The sequence below is a fragment of the Choloepus didactylus genome, chromosome 3 (genome assembly GCF_015220235.1).
Source record: "Choloepus didactylus isolate mChoDid1 chromosome 3, mChoDid1.pri, whole genome shotgun sequence".
In the NCBI taxonomy this organism is placed as follows: domain Eukaryota; kingdom Metazoa; phylum Chordata; class Mammalia; order Pilosa; family Megalonychidae; genus Choloepus; species Choloepus didactylus.
In genome coordinates this window covers 172,971,845-172,992,687 of record NC_051309.1, presented here as the reverse complement: position 1 = coordinate 172,992,687, position 20,843 = coordinate 172,971,845, and the positions used below count along the sequence as shown (strand labels likewise).

The window sequence follows — 20,843 nt, the reverse complement described above, 5'->3', positions numbered from 1 at the left end:
CCTGTAGGAGAGGAACTTTCTGGCGAGAGTGTGAAATGAATTTTCTTGTAAAGTTACAGACATCTTCAACAGGTTTGGTACATATGTGCAATCTATCCTTGATCCTCCAGATGTGAAGACTCCATGGGGGAAAATGAAAAATCAAAAACAGCACCAGGTGCCATTCTTGGAGCTTGTCCAAAGAAAGACAGCCAATGTAAGATTCTATTTTATTCTGTTCTCCCCACATTAAATAAAAATAATGTCAGAGAACTGAGCATTTGGATTTGAACAGATGGCACCCAACACCTAATAAGCAAAGCAATTCTTCCAAGTATTAGATCCTAAATGTCTGATGGTCCCAAGGATCAGGAAGGCTCATCTGTCTTAAGAGAACCGGTTGGCAGCAGGATCCCCTATAGTCACCATCCCAACGTTCAGGAATATGCGTCACTATCCACTCAGCAACTAAAAGCAAAGAAAAACCACCAAATCTTTATAAAATTTCCCCCTCTCTAGTCCAATTTTAAACGACTGAGTCCAACCACATCAGCAATTCTTCCACTTAAAGTAAAAGAAAAATAAGCCTGAAGGTAAACAAATGTATAAAGGTTAACAAACTTATCTAATTTTGACAAGGTTGTGCAACACCGAAAGAATCTGTAGGGTGCCCTTCCCGGGGGTGTATTTGAATATGCCTGCTCTTCAGCTATGTCTGCAATTTTTAACCAAAAGCACTAGCCTAAGCTATTCAACTTTTTCTTTCCTTCTATGCGAAACAACATTGTTTTTAAAATAATAAAATAGTAAGTACCCAAACAACTCAAATGTTTTACTTTAGGGGACCAACATAGATTGGTCTTTCGCAGACTATACAAGTTTCCTTCCATACTTTTCCAAAAACCACTGAACTCTAAAGGTAAAAGGACCACAAACACCAGGAGGGAAGGAGCCTGCAGCCAGGGATGTCAAGGAGAGGTGAGACCCCCAGAGGTTGAGTTCCCACCACCAACAGCGCCACCACCAAGTGCCGCTGTAGAGAGGGGGAACTAATTAGAGAATTCCTTCTTCCCCTGGGCAAATGTAAGGGGAGGTCAGTAATGCAGAAGGGAGCGAAAAGAAAGAGAATACCGAGGAGAGGGAAAAATAAATGCAGGATGGCTAGGAAAAGACTCGGGTTTTCCAGGCCGTTGAATTGGGAATCCTAATGAGAGAAGTGGGATAAGCGGGCGAACTGTACCAAGGAGGGGAGTAGGGGGAGGCGCAGTCTGTGAGGCACAAATGTGGTCAAGTGAGGGCGGCCAAGCCGGGGGCGAAGGGTCTCACCTGCGGGCTCCTCTCGGCAGGGTTCTTCATCACCGCTTGGCGGAAGCTGTTATCCACGTAGGACGCCATCTCCCCCCGCGGGCCCGGTGGGGGCCGCTCCGCACCCTCGCCGGCCTCCTCCCGACCCAGCACTGCCGCTGCCTCCGCCCTGCGCGCTCCGCCCGCCCGCCGGAGGCTAATAAGCCAAACCGCGGTGGCGACGGCGACGGCGCCGACGCCCGGCGCGGGGCCGGCGGGGGTCGGCTCGGCTGGGCCCCGCGGCCCGAAGCGCGGAACCGACGCGCAAGAGACGCGGCAGGAGCCCGAGGCCGCGAGACGGCCGCCGACAGCGCGCAGCTCCCGGGACCCGCGGCCAAGGGGTCTCTGCGGCCCGGAGCCTGAGGCGCGCGCGGCGGTCGGGAACTCCCCTTCCTCCTCTTCTTCCTTGTCGCTAGACCCGGGAGGCTTCCTGACGCGCCCGACTCCCTCTGGGCCCTGGCTCGACACGCCTCCCGGCTCCACTCGGGGGACGGTGGTGGCTCCTCCTGGCCCCAGCGGGCCTGAGTTATTTTTAGGGAGGCACAAGCAGCAATGAGGAGGGGGAGGGCTGCAGACGGGCGGGGCCTCCTCTCCCCTCTCACGCTGGGGGTCGCCCCCTCCTCTCAGAGGCTCGCGCCGCCGCCCAAGGGTCCCCGGGAAACACTTGGCTCTCCCGCGTCCCCAAACCTCGGGCGCTTGGGCGCCGCGGCCGCGGGTCGGAAGGACCAGGTGAATCCGGTTCAGGTCCTGGCGCTGCGAAACCGGATCGCCTCGGCCGCCGTCACCGCCGCTCCCGGTCTCCGTCTAGTGGGCTCGGCCGTCCCTCCCGACTGCTGCTGCATCCCCTCGGGCCGCCGCGCCACCGCCGCCACCGCTTCTGCTGCTCGAGCCGCTGCCGTGGGCTCCGCCGCCTGCCCCCATCAGCGCGCCCGGAGCGGGGCTGTCCCGGCGCCGGCGCCGCCGCGGCCAGAGCAGGGCTGCAGCCCTCGGCCCAGTCGCACTCGGCAACTTTGTTCCTTCGACTGCGCGGGGCGGGGAGGAGAAAGTGAGGGGCCGCGCGCAGCCCAGGTCCGGACTCCCGGCGGCGGGCGTCCGAGGGCCGAGAACGGACAGCCGCACTCAGCCCCCTCAAAGAGTGTGTTTGGGAAGCGGAGATTCCCCTCCTCTTCCTCCGCCTCTTCCTCCTGCGCCTTCTCGGGCCGCCCGAGCCGCTCCTCAGGGAGGAAGCGGCCTCCGGGGCTTGTTGCTTTGTGCGGCAACCATGGTGAGGAATGAGTGACAGGGCGGGGGCGAGTCGGCGGCCGCCGCATCATCCGGGGGCGGGGCGGCCGCGACGCGCACGGTCCCGCCTCCACGCGCTCGCTCAGCCTGCCCGCCGGTCGCCGGCGCCCCAGCCTCCTGCGCTGCACCTTTGGTTGCGACCGGGTGCACCCGATACTCGGGCCGCAGTGGGGTGCAGGTGCCCCGTGATGAGTTGGCCAGAACCGGGCGCGCTGCCTAGCCCCTAGGAGGCGGTGCAAGTCCTGGCGTACAGGCCAGGAATGCAGGGCTCCCTTCTCCCCCTCTGGTCCCCTATCCTATCTCACGCCGTGCCCCTCTCTCCACAGCCGCTCCTGGGCGAGCTGGCAGCGTGGGGTCTCTTCTCTCAGACTCTTCCCGACGCCACGCGGTGGCCAAGAGAGTTGAAAGTTGACCTGGAGCAGAAGTCCGGCACGCTCTCTTGGGCCGTACTGAGCATTCATTTTGAGCCCAGAGGTTGGCCCCCAGTTGCTTCAGTGGTAATAAATCCTCGAAAGATTTATTTTGCCCATCTGTAACTTGAAGAGAAAACGTTCTTCTGCCGTCTGGGCTCACTCTCGCATCTTTAGACACCTAAATGACCATGAGAATAAGGGGATGGAAGATGGCCATTTCAACGCCAGACTCAATACCACCCCAGACACGCAGACACGCACAGATTTAGGGGTGATCAGTCATTCGTGAGAGACCAGGACGGCAACTTCTGAGACATGATCAGAAACTTATTGGCAGACATGACTTTGCCTTGGACTGAGCAAGTCTCCCTCTCCAGATCCCAGCTTTCCAAGGCGAATTCATTTGGTGCACAGAACGTAACCTTGCCCTTTGAGACGTGACCGCTCCTGCTGCTTCAGTTCCCCCTCCCTCCCCTTCCCTCTCCTTGAGCCAGGTCTCCGTGTGTGCGGTCAGCACAAATGCGAATAAGTCACCAGCGCAGCCCCAGGGACCACTCTGCTGCTTTGGTTCCAGGGTTTTACTTTTTGCTTGCCTCTTCCCAACAAGTTAGTGTTTTTTAATCTCTATATGAGTACCACAGTTACAAGAGAATTGTTATTTTTTGTGTGTGACCTAACAAACTTTTTTCAAATTTCGAGGATGCTTTTTCAACGTCTGGTTTATTTTAAACTTGGAATAGGTTGTCAGCAAACATTTTAGTGTCCTTAAATCGTCTCTGTTACACTAAACATCGTGTGCCTTCCTAGAGAAGGGACAGTTCGTGCCCAACCTTGTGAAACTGAATCTGCCTTACATATTACATCTATGGACTTTTTTATATTACTCTTGCTGAAACTACTTCCCCATATTTCTTCATTACCTCTTGGTTGAGCTCCCGTATCACATTCTCTGCTGAGTAGACCAACAGCTTGAAAGCAAAGGAACATAAATAAGCACCATTAGAACTCTGTAGGGAAAGACAGAGACAGAGAGAGGAAAGAAAAAATGATTCAAACCCAATGAAGTGAAAAGATATGTATCTGACATCTCCACCTGGTGTCTAAAATACATCTCAGAATTAACATGAGCAAATCTCCTGCTCCATATCTCCTGCCCTAAACTAGCTTTACCCACAGCCTTCCCTATCCTAATTAACGCCATCTACAGCCTTCACATTGCCCAGGTGAAAAACCTTGGGGTCCTCCTTGACTGCTTTCTTACTCAAGAGTCAATAAACCTCTCAGCCCAACCTCCAAAGTACTGTATGTAGAATCTAACCTCTACTCACCACCTCTACTACCATGATCCTGGTCCAAGACATCACCATCTTTTGCCTGGACTTTGTAATAACAACTTACCCCCATCTCCCTCTTTCTCCCCTTGTTTCCCAGCAGTCTTCTTTCAATGCAGCAGTAAGAAATCCTTTTTACTCCATCTCAAGTCACTATGCTGCTCAAAACCATCCTTATCTCCCCAGCTCACTCAAGATAAAAGCCAAAGTCCTTACCATAGCCTAAAGGACCTGTGGATATGCTCTACCTCTTTTCTTTCTCTAACCTCATCTCCTACTACTATAACTCCTACCACACTGACCTCCATGGTCCTAGAACACAGTAGACAAACTCCAATCTAGTGGGATTATTTTACTCTCCCCTCACCCCCACCAAAAAAAAAAAAAAAAAAATCTGAAAGGTTATTCTGTCACCTTCTTCATATCTTTATTCAAATGTCACCCTCTCTGTATCTCCACAGCCCTATTTCTCTTCCTTTATTTATCACAATCTAAGATGCTACATATTATACTTAATCATTTATTGTTCACTCCCTCCACTATAATGTAAGTTTCTGAAGCCAAAATGTTTTTTTTTTTTCTCTTGTTCACTGCTGTATCCCCAACACCTAGTTGGTACACAACAAATATGTATTGAATGGATAAATGAATTAATAACTATAGTGTTGTATGAAATTTTTGCATGTGTTATCTCACTTGTGTCCCTGGTGGGAGATGGAAGTCTGAGAGAGAAAGTAACCTCCCTGAGCATGTTCCTCTTCTATAAAAAGGGTATAAAAATCAAATACCCTAAGATTTGTGAGGATCCAATACAATAAATGCAAAGTGCCTTGCACAGTGCTTGGACCACAGTATGTACTCAATAGATGGCAGTTATTTTTAAGATCATTCTCATCATCCCAACCCTTTGAGGTTAATGGGATAGTTATTAGCATCCTGTTTACAGATGAGGAAACTGAAACTAAAATAGGCTAAGTGACTTGCCCTAGTTCTAGGCCTGCCTTTAACTTTGGAAGGGCCTGGGACAAGCTAACAAATAGAGACCCATATACCCTATGATAAATATTAAAAGCTACAAATTAAATGGAATGTGGTGGTGCAGAGAGTACTGGCTTCTGGTCTGCAACTCATACCTCCTTTTCTTCCCTCTCCACTCTATCTGTACCACAAAAAGGTTCACATGCATAATGACACTCCAGGCTGCACATTCAATCTACATCGCAAAACCACACCTTGGCCATTTCTCTGGCCAATGTCAAGCCTTGCAAGATCAGGCCTGGGGAAGAGGCCAGTCCAGGCCCCAGATGTAGCAGGCCAGGAATTTTAAGGGTCCTGCATGGAACTCTTAGATAGGGAGGAGGGAAGCCCTTGGAGGGCTAGAGCAGAGCCCTCCACAGTATGTGTACTAGACAGGGGCACCTTTCACCCAGATCACGCAGTCAGAAAGTTATAAATTCCAGGTACAAAATCAGCTTTTTTTTCTCCTAGTGCATTACTGTGATACTGAACTATACCAATGACCTCACGTAAGGCATAATAGTATGTCTTGTCCACCAACAAAATGACTAACTCAACTATTGACTTCTAAGCTATCATTTAACTTCAATTAAACCTAATTTTCCCACTATGTATTATCTACTTATTTAGGTATGCCAGTGATGCTTATCACCATTTAGCATGTAGGGCATCTAATACTTGGTATGCATTGCTATTTTAATAGTAAACATTTGAGTACCAACAGTGTGCTAGGTAAAATATGGAAGACAGAATTAGAAACAAATCTGCCAAATCATCTAAGCCAAACTGTCAACAAACCATAATCAAAGTAAACAGTCTATTATTCTGCTTCATAAAAGTGAGTATAAAATGAAAGTTTCTTTGTTCTGACTCTACCACCATCATATTAGCTAGAAAATCATTAGGGAATAGGAAGAGAGACAGAACACTGAGTTGAAAGTTCAGAAATACATTTCAAGTTCTGGCTTTAATGCCATTCTATTTGTAACTTAAAATGCTTCAGTCTTTCCAACTGTAAAATCTAATACATCCCTAAAAATGTTGTTTAGAGTCCTCTTTAAAGGGGAGTTAAAATACATGTTTTTTAAATTCCTGCCAGTCTAGAAAGATATCTAAATGGTGGTTCTAAAGTCATTTTGTTTAAAAACACATATTAAGTCCCTATTGTTCAGTCAATAAATATTTATTGTGTGCTTACTAGGTACCAGGTACTAAGTGGCATGGCAACAATGAACAAAAGAATCGTGGTCCCTTCCCTGGCCTGGTGGGAGCTTGCCTCATGGGCCAGGCACTAGCTTAATTTATTCACTTCACCAAGAAGAGGGCGAGGGAGATGGGAAGGATCCAAGAAGACCCCCTGCTCTGCTAAGACAAGAGCTTCCTCTGTTTACCACTTTCCCAGATTGTTACAACCCTTTGGTGAAGGGAAGGTTTAGAGCTGAGGGAGGTTGGATTCTACTAAAGAGATTCCTCACACCCTTTCCCCTTCCCCAGAACATTTTTTACATTGTTTCGCAGTTAATTTTGCCCCTTTAGTCAAGTCATTAAGAATCTCAGGAGAGTGGAAAGCTGTAGTTCAGACACTGTATCATTCTCAGGAAGCACACCACTAGGAATAATGTATTTACCGCCAAATAGCATTCCAGAGAGTCCCTGATGGGGAATACAGTTACAGACATTCAAGGTGAGATACAGTATATTCATGGGATAGAGCTCATGAAACAAGTTAGATGAAGTGTATCAACAGCTCAATTAGAATCAAACTCAGATACAATTTTGCAGGATTCATAATGAATTCAGAGATGAAGATGCTAATATAGATGACATGTACTGATTCTAGAAAAAGAAAACCATTTTTCCCTGATTTATCACTATTATTACCTTGGTTCTGCCCTGGACCTAAAATTAAATAAATGTATAAATCATATCATATACGTAAAAGCTAACAAATAAAACTGTTCTATTCAGTTACACTATTGTATCCCTCACACTGATGTAACCACTTTCCTCCACTGATTTGTTTGCCTTTGAAATATTGGGCCAGTAGAAAAGAACAATCCTTGATTTTCCTTATTGTGAGAAAGCTGATGCTGACATTTCTAAAAGGAAATGCACTGTTAAATTTTGATCTGCTCTCAATTCCTCCTATTGTTGCATAATGGTTGGTGTTCATTTTATAAATTGCCTATGGAACTGTGGTCCAAATCTGCCAATTTTAAAGAGAACCTGTTAGGGGGGTTAGGTAGGAGATACAGATTAAGTTTTAGGTTTGTTTTTGTTTTTTTTTTTACTGAAAATAAGTAAACTTTAGGACCTAATTTTGAAACCTAACAATATAAACACCACTATACAACCACTAACAGTAATGCATAGATTTTTGAATCCCACCCTGGATATCATGAATGCCCAAGTTGGTAATTCAAAGGGAACAAACCTTCAATTTCAAACATGCAAAGTTAACCCAGAGAGATTTAATTCTGCTTTAATGGAGTATTGTATAAGATTGTATCTGGGTTTCTCCAGTTATGTTAAAGTGATTATAAACAACTGAAATTGCATCTACAAGCAACTGGTATGCAGTGCAGAATTTGTAAATGTGTTCCAAAGAAGAAGAGCAGCTACAATTATTGCCAGCTCTGGTCTCCAGGTGGTATTCAAGGGTAAATGCAAGTGTGCTATAATACATCTGTCTGCTTTAGAAGTGTCAAAATCAGACAAGGTCATCTAAGCAAAAAAGGCAGTATTCTTGGCTAGCTGTGATTTTTTAAATGCCAATACTAATAATCATTCTCAAGTCATGATTTTTTAATACTTGTTAAATCCAAGACTTGTGCTAGGCACCATATGTACATAAACAAAGACAAAGTGCCTATGTGTTGAGCTTACAAATTTAAATTAGGCAAAGGAAGTGAAGGGCAAACAAGGGCATGGGAAACACATACTGAGGGCTTGTTTAGAAAATGAAGCTATTTTCTTTATATTGTTATTTTCATTTTAACTATCAGAAGGTCCATTATGCTGTAACATAAAAATTTAAAGGAGGAGAGTCCAAGGAGAAAAGCAAGTTGCCTTTACGAAAATTGAAGGAGGAAGCCTAAATTATGAATTGCAAAATGTACAAAGTTAGAGACCTGGAGTAGAAGTGCGTTGAGTAACAAAAGAGAGAAAGTCTGAACATTGGATGAGATAGGATACAGGGACTAGGTAAAGATAATACAGGAGAAATGACTCAGAAGAAAATAGAAAAATCGAAGCTCTTAGGAGGCATGTCACAATTGGCCCTCACCATCTTCACTGTTTTTAATGTAGAAAAATTTTTCCTACACAAAAATAAATATTGACAAGTGATAAGTGCTGGTAAAACATTTTAAACAGAGTTCAGTTCCACTTTATGCCTATCTCACCCACAAGGAATAAGCCTGTACCATCACAGCTTGTCTGTAAAAATCCAGATATAATTAAATCAAGTTAAAGACCAGTATAAACCCAAGTACTCCACCCCAACCTGACCAAGTACCTCTCAGATGTAACTATTGATTAACACAAAGAAACAAGTTAGCAATTGGACTAACAGAACTTTATCAACATTGCTGCAGGAAAAAATATAAATAAATACAGATTTATAAAGACAGTGTGATGTAGTGAAAAACCTTGAGTCTAACATCAGACAGCCCTAAATTTGAAAGCCTATTCTGATCATATTAGCTTTGAGACACTGAAGAAAGCACTTAACCTCTCTGAGCCTTAGTTTGACCTTTGTAAAATATGTCTAGTAAAGTCTTCCTTTCCAGTTTAATATGACAACGACTCAAAACAGGATTAATAAAAGTAAATACTCTTTCTTCAATCTCCCTCCACCCAAAAGGAATAACATTAGTCTCTAGGAAAGATTTTAGGTTAAAAATGTTGACCTAATTAACTTTATATACAGAATTTCAAACTTAGAGAATTAATATTAGTTTCAATCAATTTATGGTAAAGAGCACAGAGCCTCAAATATAAATTATTTTCCGTGAGGATCAGTGGTTCCTACCTCCAGATGCTCAACATCTTCACAATGCTGACACAGCTGGACAGAGCCTCTCCAGAAAGCCTCTAGTGCTCCAAAGGGAAAAATAGGAGCTACTGATTGGAAAGTCAAATGGGGGATGGGACTGGGTGAAGGCATCTCTGATTTTATTGAATAAAGGAAAAACTAGAATTTACTCTTATGAACATTTAATCTTTTGATAATTTGCTCCACTATGTTCATTTCATAAAGTAACAGATAGTTGACCATCTATTAATTTGTTGTCCCATTTTTAATGCCAGAATTATTGATTCCAAATATTAATATGTTTAAATCTACATGTAGCTCTAAAAACTTCTAAAAAAGTATAATAAAATCAAACAAATTAGCACACACAATTTAATTGTCTGAAGACAATATTCACAGTGGTATATTTATAGCATTTCCAATTTCCAGTTGTTGTTGTTGTTGTTGTTGTTGTTGTTGTTTAGTAAGGCAGATATATATGTAATTGAATTATTCATAAAAGATTTTAAACCCTGACCCATTACAGGCCAAAGAACCACGCTCCAGGATTCTCAGTGCCCTCCACCCAAGGTTAGCTGCAGTGTTACAGTCAGAGTAACCAAGAAGAACCTGTGCAAAATTACCTGGAATAGTTCTTCCATCCATTTATCTTTATGGTCATGTAAAAAAAAAAAAAAAACTTTCAAAACATACTTTCTGCAGCCTAACACAATTTCCATCAAGAACTATGGAAACTTATGAATTCAAAAGCACTGCAGAATTTCCAGAATGAATAATTGCAGCAGCTTTGGCAAGGATCCCAGATCAATTGGCTTTCTCCTGACAATATCCTACAAGAGATCTCAAAGGTACAGGTATAAGTCCATTACCTGATGAGAGCATCTACAGTCCACATGACTATGTCAGAAGCAAAGTTAGCTGTGAGTCTCTATCCTGCTGCCTGCCAATATTACAGAGTGCTCCCATTTCTCAGCCAGATATTCCTATGACTCTTCTTTTAAGCACAATGCAATAAGAATTGCAGGAAATAAACACTTCTGAAAGGGTTTCAATTCTCCCATTTTACCACTCAGTTGTCACTGAACAATTCTGTCCTTATTCTGAACTAGGATTCTTTTGAAGGTCTCTGTATCTAGAATTGGGCCAGCTTATGCAAAGCTGAGGACTGACTACCCCAGCTCTGAGCAAGACCAGGCAACCAACCATTGGGGTTGGAGAGTGGTGAAGAGGAAGTGTAAGAGTTCTGACCACTTTCTTGCTTCTCTCCAAAAAGAAACTGTGGGTCCATGGTGACAGCCAGTTACAACTTAGTTCATTTGAGAAATGTTTGAAACATCAGAAATAGCAAGCAAAAAAAAAAAAAAAAAAAAAAAAAAAAAATATATATATATATATATATATATATATCAAGTAGACATGGTTACTAGGTTACTAAACAAAAAGCTTTCAGTAGGAATTTCAAATATTACATAGTCTTTCTTAAATGCAATTTATTGTTGGAAGGGGGCACTGAGACCTGGGCATATCTCATGCAGGAAAAATTGTTCCAGTCTATGAATCCAATATATTCTTTTTTAAAAAAATTATGTTAGCATATATACAACATAAAATTTCCCATTTTAACCACTATCAAGCATACAATTCAGTGGTATTAATTACATTCACAATGTTGTGCTACCATGACCACTACCTATTACCAGAACTTTTCCATCACCCCAAACAGAAGCTCTGAACTCATTAAGCATTGACAGTCCGTTTCCCATCCCACCTGTCCTGGTAATCAGTAATTTACTTTCTGTCTCTATGAATTTGCAAATGCTAGTTATTTCGTATAAGTGGAGTCATACAGTATCTTTCCTTTTGTGTGTGGCTTATTTCACTCAACACGATGTCTTCAAGATTCATCTGTGTTGTCACATATTTCAGAATTTCATTCCTTTTTCCAGGTGAGTAATATCCCACTGTATGAATATACCACATTCTGTTTATCCATTCTTCTGTTTATGGTCACTTGGGTTGCTTCCATCTTTTGATTATTGTGAATAATGCTGCTGTGAACATTGGTGTATAACTATCTGTTTGAGTATCTGCTTTTAATTCTTTTGGGTGTGTACTTAGAAGTGGGAATCCCATCTTTTCTTGTGAATAGCAACAGTCATTACCAGACATTGCTAGGAGTCTTAAAAACCATAAAGTGTTCTTTTTTTCCCCATGACATTCCCACAATAGGCTCCTGGTAATTCATTTAGGCAATTAATAGTAATACCTGCAGCTATTGAGTGCTCACTATGTGCTAAATACTCTTCTGTGTGCTTCAGGGACACTGTCTCATTTAATCCTCCAACAACTCTAGATGGTGGGTACTATTACTATACACATTTTACAGCTAGGAGAACAGAGACTTGGTGAGGTCCTGGAGCCAGGATCTAAACACAAGCTCTAGAATGCCAAAGCACCTGTGCTTAACTCCCATGATGGATGTACTCAAGTCTTCCCAGACTTAATTCTTAAACTTAGACCACAAGTACTGTAACTAAAAATTTGTTGGCAGTTAGGGTGGTCTCTAATTCTCAGCCCTGTTTTGTTATCTTCTATTTTCTGTCCCTGAGAAATGTGACCCAATTTGATCTATCTAATCAATGCAATCCCCATGAAAATCCCAACAAGCTTTTTTGTAGATATTGGTTCTACAGTAACTGATTCTAAAATTCATATGGAAATGAAAAGGAACTAGAATAGCCAAAATACTTCTGAAAATGGAGAACAAAGTTTAAGGACTCACTCTGCCTGATTTCAATACAATAAAGCTACATTAATCAAGACAGTGGTACTGGTGAAAAGACTATAATAGACTGTTTCGGTTTGCTAAAGTTGCCAAAATGCAGCATACCAGAAATAGGGTCGGCTTTTACAATGGGGATTTATTAACTTACAATTTACAGTTCTTATGCACTGAAAATGTCCAACTCAAGGACAATACCTGGACTCTGAAGAAGGCTGCCAGCATTTAGGGCTCCTCTGTCACATGGAGAGGCCGAAGGCCAGCATGTGCCGGTCCTTCTCTGCCCTGGTTTTGTTGCTTCTGGCTTCTGGCTTCAGTGGCTGCCTCTCTCAGCTTCTGTGGGTGTGCCCTTGTCTCTCAGCTTCTCTGGTACCTGTTCCATGAGCATCTCTTATTTTCATTACTTAGCTTTAGTATGTATGTATTTTATGCTCTTATAAAGGACTCAGTAAGAGGATTAAGAACCACCTTGAATGAGGTGGGTCACATTTCAATTGAAATAACCAAACCAAGAGGTCCCACCTACAATAGTCTGCACCCACAGGAATGGATTAAATGAGTATGGCCTTTTCTGGGGTACATAACAGCTTCAAATTACCACATAGACCAATGGAACAGAATAGAGAGCTCAGAAATAGACACACAAAAATAGAGTCAATTGATTTTTTACAAAGGGGCAAAGGTAATTCAACATAGAAAGGATAGTTTTTTTTCAACAAACGGGGCTGGAAAAATTTGACATCCAAGTACAAAGTCAACACGTTCAAATTTGAACTGAACATCATTTTCCCAAAATCTTTTCTCCAGATATCCATACATCTTGGAGAATGACACTACCATCCACTCAGTTGTCCAGGCAAAACCAGGAGTCATCTTCGATTCACTTTCTCACTTTCAGTCCCTGGGTTCAATCAGTTACTGAATTATGTTGCTTCTCATATCCAACCCCCTCTCCCGTCCTGCCCCCTGTCATTGACCTAGTTCAGGCACTCTTTCCCATAAACCTTCTCTTCTCTCTCCAATTCACTCCTAATGCCTCCTAAGTGGAAGCATGGCTAGAAGAAGCAGAGGAAACCATTGCTTCACTGAGCACCCTTTGTAAAAGTGGTGCCTTTCAAAACATGTTTACTGGAACATGTTGACGATGGTTTTTATGATCTCTGGTTTTTATCATTGAAAACATGTTACAGTTAGTCATGTTGCAAGTACCATAAGCTATATAGATAATGTAGGCAAAGGGTAAGACCTTTTATTTCCTCCCAGGTGCTTCCAGCCAAAGTGCAGTTTTAACCTGCTGCCTGGCCCTTGCCCCTGGCTGGCTCCCCTCCTGTTAGAAACTCTCTGGTTCTTTGCACGGAACAGTCTTTCTAAAAAGCAAATCTGAACATGTAATTCCAGAGTTTAAAGTCCTTCAGAGGCTTTCCAACACCCACTTCATGAAGTACAAGCCCCTTTGTATAACATTCAAGGGCCCTACAGATTTGGGCCCCTGTGCACTTATCTCATTTTCTCTCCCACCACTCTCCACCCCCATTACTTCACTTCTGCTCCAATCATTCCTAACAAATGGATGCATGAAGATCTGCCATGCTTTCTAATTCCTTAATGCCTTATGTATACATTTCTTGCCTAGACTTCTCTTCTTTCCCTCCTTCATCTGTGAAATTCCTTAAGCAAAGGTCTGAGGGCAGGAGGTGTTACATGCTAGATGAAGCAAGAGTCTGAATTCTGACCTAGATTCTGTCTGGCCACATACCAGCTGTTTGTCCAGAGGCAAATCACATGCTTCCTATGAGCCTCAGGGCCTCTTTAAAATGAAGACAATATTATTTAGATAACATGTGGGAAGCACCTGGGAAGGGTAATGGCAAAAACGTTCTTGGCTTCCTAGCACGGTAGACTTGCTAAAATTTTTTATCCAAGATTTATATTGAAATGTTCTGGGGCCCTCTCCAACCTGGTAATTTGTAATGGTTTCTGTCACCATTCATTATATTCAGAATCACTCAATTGGACCAAAAATGCCCTTTTATTTTTGATGATGATCCCAATTGGGGTTTATGTATTTCCTTTGGTTTCTTTTCCCTTTTGAAGGAGAAATGTGCAGTAGTGGGCTCATCTTTGTGAATTGAGGTAGCAGATCAAATTTAGATACGCCATTTGTTCTAGTTTGCTAAGTTGCTGAAATCAGCTATTATAAAATGCATTGGCTTTTAACAGTGGGAATTTATTAGCTTACAAGCTCACAGTTTGGAGGCTGAGAGAAATGACCACCTGAATGAGGTGGGTCACATCTTATGTTAAGATCCTACTCAGCAAAAGATCCTACTTACAATGGGTCCACACCCACAGGAATGGATTAACTTTAAGAATATACTTTTCTGAGGTACATACAGCTTCAAACCGTCACACCATCTTATTGGAATTCATACTAGAGATGTTCATAGGGGCTCCAGCAAACTGGGAACATTTACAGATTTGTCAGTTCTTAGGGAGTGTTGAGTAACCGAACAGTCAAGACTAAACAAGTCTTTAAGCACCAGTATAGTAGCAACATACGTTATTATTTTTTTTTTTTTAAGATTTTGATATTTCAAAAGATAGAAAGGAAAAAAGGAACAGAGGAAGGGAACAAAGAAAGAAAAAGAAGAAAATAAAAAGCAGCAAAGTACTCATCATAGGGGAAAAAAAGTCATTGAACTTTACCTGAAAATTAGTACTCTTTTTATTAGAATTGCATGTGAGGGGTGGGTTGGGGCAACACAGTTTTTTCAGTATTTAGAATTGCTAAGAGTCTCTATCCAGGCCTGGTTGGCTGTGACAGGATACTGAGGAAAGACAGTATGATTTGGGGGCACCTGACCCAACCAAGCACAATGTGTAGAAGGGGATAGGGCCGTGTGCTGTGCTGGTGAATTAAATCAGCTTTTCTTCTTCAAGGGGCCACAGTGGGAGAGTGGTAGCAGCCAAAAAAGTGTCTAAATTTAAATATGTGCTTTTAAAAAAACTAAGTATAATTTCTTATTTGAAAATGGGTGGTGGATTGTTTCCTAATATATGCAAGGTAAACTCAACCCTATTTTACATCCAGATTTCAGCATTAGTCTGTATAATTGCAGAAAGTTTTGTAACACAAAAATACATTTGATAGCTTTGCCCTACATATATCCAAACCAAATGATTCTTCTATACTCAGAAGAACCCACTAACTTTTGTAATTGTACCTCCCATTTAAGCTTACTTCCCTATTTCGCTTAAAAGGATAATTCATCCTCATTTGTGTTCTTCAATATGTCAATAACTAGCTAATTCATAAAATACATGTACAAAGTATCTAATCCTTAGTTTTTCAACCAAGCAGCTTTAATAACTTTAGCTGTTTTCTTACATCAAAATATCATCCTGATATTTACTGTGCCTACTTGTAACTATGTAGTTAAGGGGGGAATGTTGTCCCCTCTGGTTCCAGAGCCACTTTAAAAGTACTGGAAATTATAATACACTCTGGAGATATTCATGAGATTATTAATTAAAATCAACTTGCCCTAGTTTTCATAGTTTTGCCAGAATTGAGAAGGATGACGAGTATGGCAAAACTGGCATTTTTTCAAAATAGTAGTGCTCCTCAAAGTGATGACTTTAAACAAAATTTAATGAATCTTCAGAAAAGATGATTTCTAATATAGCAGCATTTTTACCTCAAAAATTACACAACATTTTATACTTAGGGTATATGAGAGACTCAGCTGAATTAATGAAATATGAAAGAGATAAGGCTGTTTCCGACAGTGTCTGAGAAATCAGCAGCATTTTATTTCGCAATGCATGGCCTTTTCAGTTTTACTTTGTTGAGCACATGAAATATGCATTAACATTTGCAAGAATTTAAGCACACAATTTAAAGGAGAAAGTTGTACCATTTTGAATATACTTCCAAAATGATTCATAAATACTAAAAAACTGCATTTACATAGAACTGTAGATCTAATTTAAATACTAGGACCCAAGAAATGCAGCTCTGATTATGCTGTCAGGGACTAAGACAAACTAAAAGGTGGAAAAATCTAAAAGTTTAATTTCATATGTGATAAGTACTTAAGCTGTTGAACTGAATCAATTATTTACCTGTCAATTTATAACCCATCAATTGTTTCTCCAACTGTTTCAAATTATGAGATTAATGACATTTATGAAAATGTAATTGACAATTTTCATTCTAAAATTGACACGTTATTTCAAGATAATATTTCAATCTCCCAGGTTGTCACCAAATGCTTTTCTTAATTTCCCACTCCCAATCTTGAGTCCATTCATTTTTTCTAATCTAATATTTAGGCAACCCTGTTAAGGTACAAAAAATAACAACTCACAAGGAAGAAAACACAGGAAAACAGGAAAAGTAAATTGTCTGATTTATATTATCCTTCCTCCTGCTTGATTTTGTTGTTGTGTGTTTTTTTATCCTCACGTAGAGTAGAAGGCCTAACTTTTAGAAAACTGTCATGTAGACCAGATTAATCAAAAGACTATGTTGAATCTCAACAGAGACTGGAAAGGAGAAGGCATCTTTGACTCATCACCACACTTCTAAACACTGATTGTTAAGTAAGTAATTAAGAAAATAACGGCAACACTGTTTACAATAACAAAAAAAGTGGTAACATTGGACATAGTCAACATAGAGGATTTATTAAATGAATTATGCTAAAGTAATAGAATAGAATAGAATACTCTGCAGCTATCACATTTTAAAGATTGTTTAATAGCATGAACAAATGCTCACATTATATTTAGTGGAAAAAAAGAAAATAGATTCCAAACTTACAATGGTATCACAATTTTTTAAACAAACGAACTAACAAAAAATGTATAAATGGATAGATAGCTAGAAATAGATAAGTAAGGGGGATGAGCGTGGGGAGCCCTCACTCAAAAGAAATACTCAAAATGTCAAAAATGGGAAAGTTTTTTTATTTCTTTAATTTCCTTTTTGGTACTTTTTTTGCATTTTCCACATTTTCATAATGGATTAGTTTTATAATCTGGGTAAAAATTGATATTATAAATTTTAAAGCCCACACCTTTATATGAGTATATATAAATATGTATGTTTATGGCTTTTCAATCAGATATTAGTACAATCCCACCTCAAAACTGCCAGAGAAAAGCTTTCAGGTCTGTGGAACATCCTTAGTTGCTCTTTTATCAACCACTGTTTCCCATCCCTAATCTTATTTTACTGTTAATTTATATGCCATAATAACTTACTACCCATTTATGAATTTGTTCAAGGATCAAATTAAATTTTTGTTCTTATGTATCTTATCTAGATTGTAAGCATCTATAGGACAGATGAAAACCTATACAATCTCTTTGCACCTCATAATGTGCAACTAGACAACTGATAGTTGCTTCTTTGATGATAATGGGTGGGAAATGAAGAATCAAAGCAAAAGAGAATCATGAGACTGTAGGTGAGACTTAAATGCCAGAGAAAGACTTCTAAGCAGTATAAATAATAAACTTTAAAAACGTTGCTGTTTCTTAAATAAAAAAAACTCTTCTCCTTTAAAACTCTCCTTAAAAAAAGAACAAAAAACTTTTCCATGTCACTAAAAACCTAACTAAAAATAAGAAAGATCAAAAATAAAATACGATAACATTCATTTCCTGTGGCAATTTTCATGCATTTACTTATATGGAACATCAAATTAAAGCAGAACCTAAACTAAAATTCTGTATTCCAAAAAACTGTGCCATAAATATACTGTGAGCTTCTGGATTTGTAAAACCAACCAATTTACCTACCAAACAGCAACCACAAAAACCCAAAATCCTCTTTAATAGAAATCAATATGTTTTAATGTGTGCCATTGGTTTTTAGATCACAAATTTTTTATCAATTGGAAATAGTGATCTTTGAACTGGGTAATGTTTGGGTTGTGCAAGGCCAGCTCTATAACCAAATGTGAAGTGAGGAGTTTGTCTTTTTGCCTCCTGACATTCTTTGGTATCTGATCCATAGACACCCAGAACCCATAAGTTTTCTTCACTTTCTCACTCTTGTCCACTCTGCACTAAGTATCCAGGTTTGGGAAAGGTCCTCAAAAATTCATTCAGCCTAAGATTAAAATTTCTGATCAACTCAATGAAATATATCCATCAAAAATATTTGCATTTTAGTAGGAAATTAGTCTTGAAGTCCCCACAGTTTCTCTCTGGGGCACTAGCCGTATTTGGGGTGGGGCATTTTGAATGCCAGCAGAACTCCCCACCCCCCTCATTCTAAAAATAAAACAATGTCCCTACAGACAATGGGACCAATGCAGTGTCCCTTCTGGACCCCTGCTGATTGCTCAGTAATTCATTTATTTAATAAATAGTTATTGGAGAACTATTACAGACCAGGCACCATTCCAGGATTTCAAAGCCACCTTTGATACTTGACGACTGCACAGAAATCATGAAATAAAACATATACACTGAAAACTTCATTTAACAAAATATGGTGTTCATTCTAATTTTTTCTACTCTCTGTTTAATGTTTAAAGCAAACAAAACAAAAATAAACACAAAGCTTAGGCCTAACTTGCAAACATCTGCCTTAGCAGACTTCTGCTTTCTTTCACATTTAAAATACGATTTTTAGAGATACCTTGATATTTTATTTTGGTATTTAGGTCTGGACTTGAGACTCCTGATTTCATCCATTAATAGTAAATGGGCAAGAAAATCAAAGGGCCACCTGCTCACTAACACAACAGCACTCTTCTACAGATCTACGTTTCAACTGTTCATTTGAGAAGATATTGCTTTGTTACATTAAATTGGGAGCATCTTTTTTTTTCTTTTTCAGGGTGTTAATCACTACCAGTCGATTACTTAACAGGTTCTTTCTGGATAATTAAAGATGTCTTCCTATCATGCTTGAATATAAAGCCTTAAATGAATCATGTCAATCATGCAGTGAACTTTGATCTTTTAAGTATATCGAGATCTGTTTTAATGAAAGAAATTGTTTTTTGATAAATTTTAGACTGCAAAAGAAAAATTTGAGTATACATTTTTGTTACAGTTGGGCTAAAATAGCATTTTAATTCATTGAATAATGAGAATAATTTATAAAAACTAAGAAAAAAACCTCTTAAAAGAAAACCTGTTTAATGTATCTATTATTGTTTAAACTCCATTTTCTCTTTTAATGGATATCAGGATTTCCCCTTTAATGTTTCTTATGTTTTCCATAGTGAGCATGTATTCAGTTTGTGGATGAAAATAACCCTACATCTTTACATACTGATTGTCTCATTAATATTTTGGTAATGAGACATTCTGTATATATTTCAACTACTAGAAATAAGCAGAATGGTTACAAAAATAATCAGAAGCAAATGTGAAATCAATTACAGCTTGTTGTGTGCTGTATAATAATAACAGAGGAGACACATTCATCTGGAATTCAAACAATAGGTCAAGAAGACAATCTACTGGGGGTCAATAGCCTGTAGCCATCAGGATGAAGGTTGGAATCAGAAAGGCAGAATTTGAAAATAGGTTTAACACTATTGGAATTGTGACTTTGTTTTAATAATCATCTCTAAGCACGAGTTTCTTCACTTGTAAAATGGGTGCCTGACTCAGAGAGCTGTAGAAAGAATTAAGTGGACTAATATGTAAATTATACAGTATCCCATAAATGTTAGTATCATCATCACCACTACCACCACCACCATCATCATCATCATCACCATCATCACCACCATCATCATCACCATCATCATCATACCTGCCATTAAAGAAACCAGAAACCAGCTACTGGTTTAAAGGCCTGCTTAGTGGCAAAAACTTCTTGATTACATGAAAAAGGTCAGTGACATTAATGAGGACTTTTTTCCTGCTATCTAGTTAAGCAGAATTTTTAGCATTATCCAATGCTCATGGATGCTCATAACTGCAAACCTGAAGTACTCACTACAAAATAATAAAGAACTCTCAGAACTTAAAAAAATAAGTCAAATTATATTCTGCTTGATAGTCATGATATCACTATTTTAATTAGATCTAATAATTTGATTTTGGATAATTTATGTATAGTGGAATTTGCAGAATATTGATCTCTGATGCATTCATTCTGCAGACATAATTGTCTTGGACTCCCCAGTGATGCCACATACAAAGTTAAAGTAACGAAGATTAGAGCAGAGGATTCATATTCAAAAGACAGCCTGCCTCTGAAACTCATACACCTTTCATTATGTCATGCTGTCTCTTTGACTCTCTTCCAGGCTGCTCTTGTAGTTGAAATTTGAAATCTCTCATCAGTATAGAAGCATTCTTAAAACGGATCAAATGCAATGCAGAAGTATTAATCATTAAAGTATGGTTAGAAAAAAAAGTATTAAAGGGAAATTATAACCTTTTTATTTTGTTTAAATAATACTTTATGACTTAAGCTAATCTTTGAATACCACAAATAAAACCATGTCATTGATTATATTTATATATAGGTTCATTTTATATTCATATTGATTTGCTATTCCATTGCATATTTTCTATCATATTACGTGTGTGTGTGTGTGTGTGTGTGTGTGTGTGTGTGTGTAAGTGTCTGGATATTTTCTATTTGGCCCTGCAGATCGACACTCACCCCCTTTTCCATC

At 40.0% G+C, this 20,843-nt stretch overlaps 1 protein-coding gene across 13 annotated transcripts in view; it reads right to left on the bottom strand.

The window, feature by feature from the left end:
* RAPGEF2 (Rap guanine nucleotide exchange factor 2) overlaps window positions 1-3,973 on the bottom strand; it is a 300,342-nt gene extending 296,369 nt beyond the window's left edge. For 12 of the 13 annotated variants that reach the window (XM_037830916.1, XM_037830921.1, XM_037830923.1 and 9 more), the window contains exon 1: window positions 1,306-2,126. In XM_037830916.1, the coding sequence (XP_037686844.1) occupies window positions 1,306-1,374 (69 nt within the window). In that variant the 5' untranslated portion in view covers window positions 1,375-2,126. Of the gene's footprint in view, window positions 1-1,305; window positions 2,127-3,937 lie in introns of those variants that run through there. The other variant, XM_037830929.1, reaches the window with a different exon arrangement.
* Window positions 3,974-20,843: the final 16,870 nt, after the last annotated feature.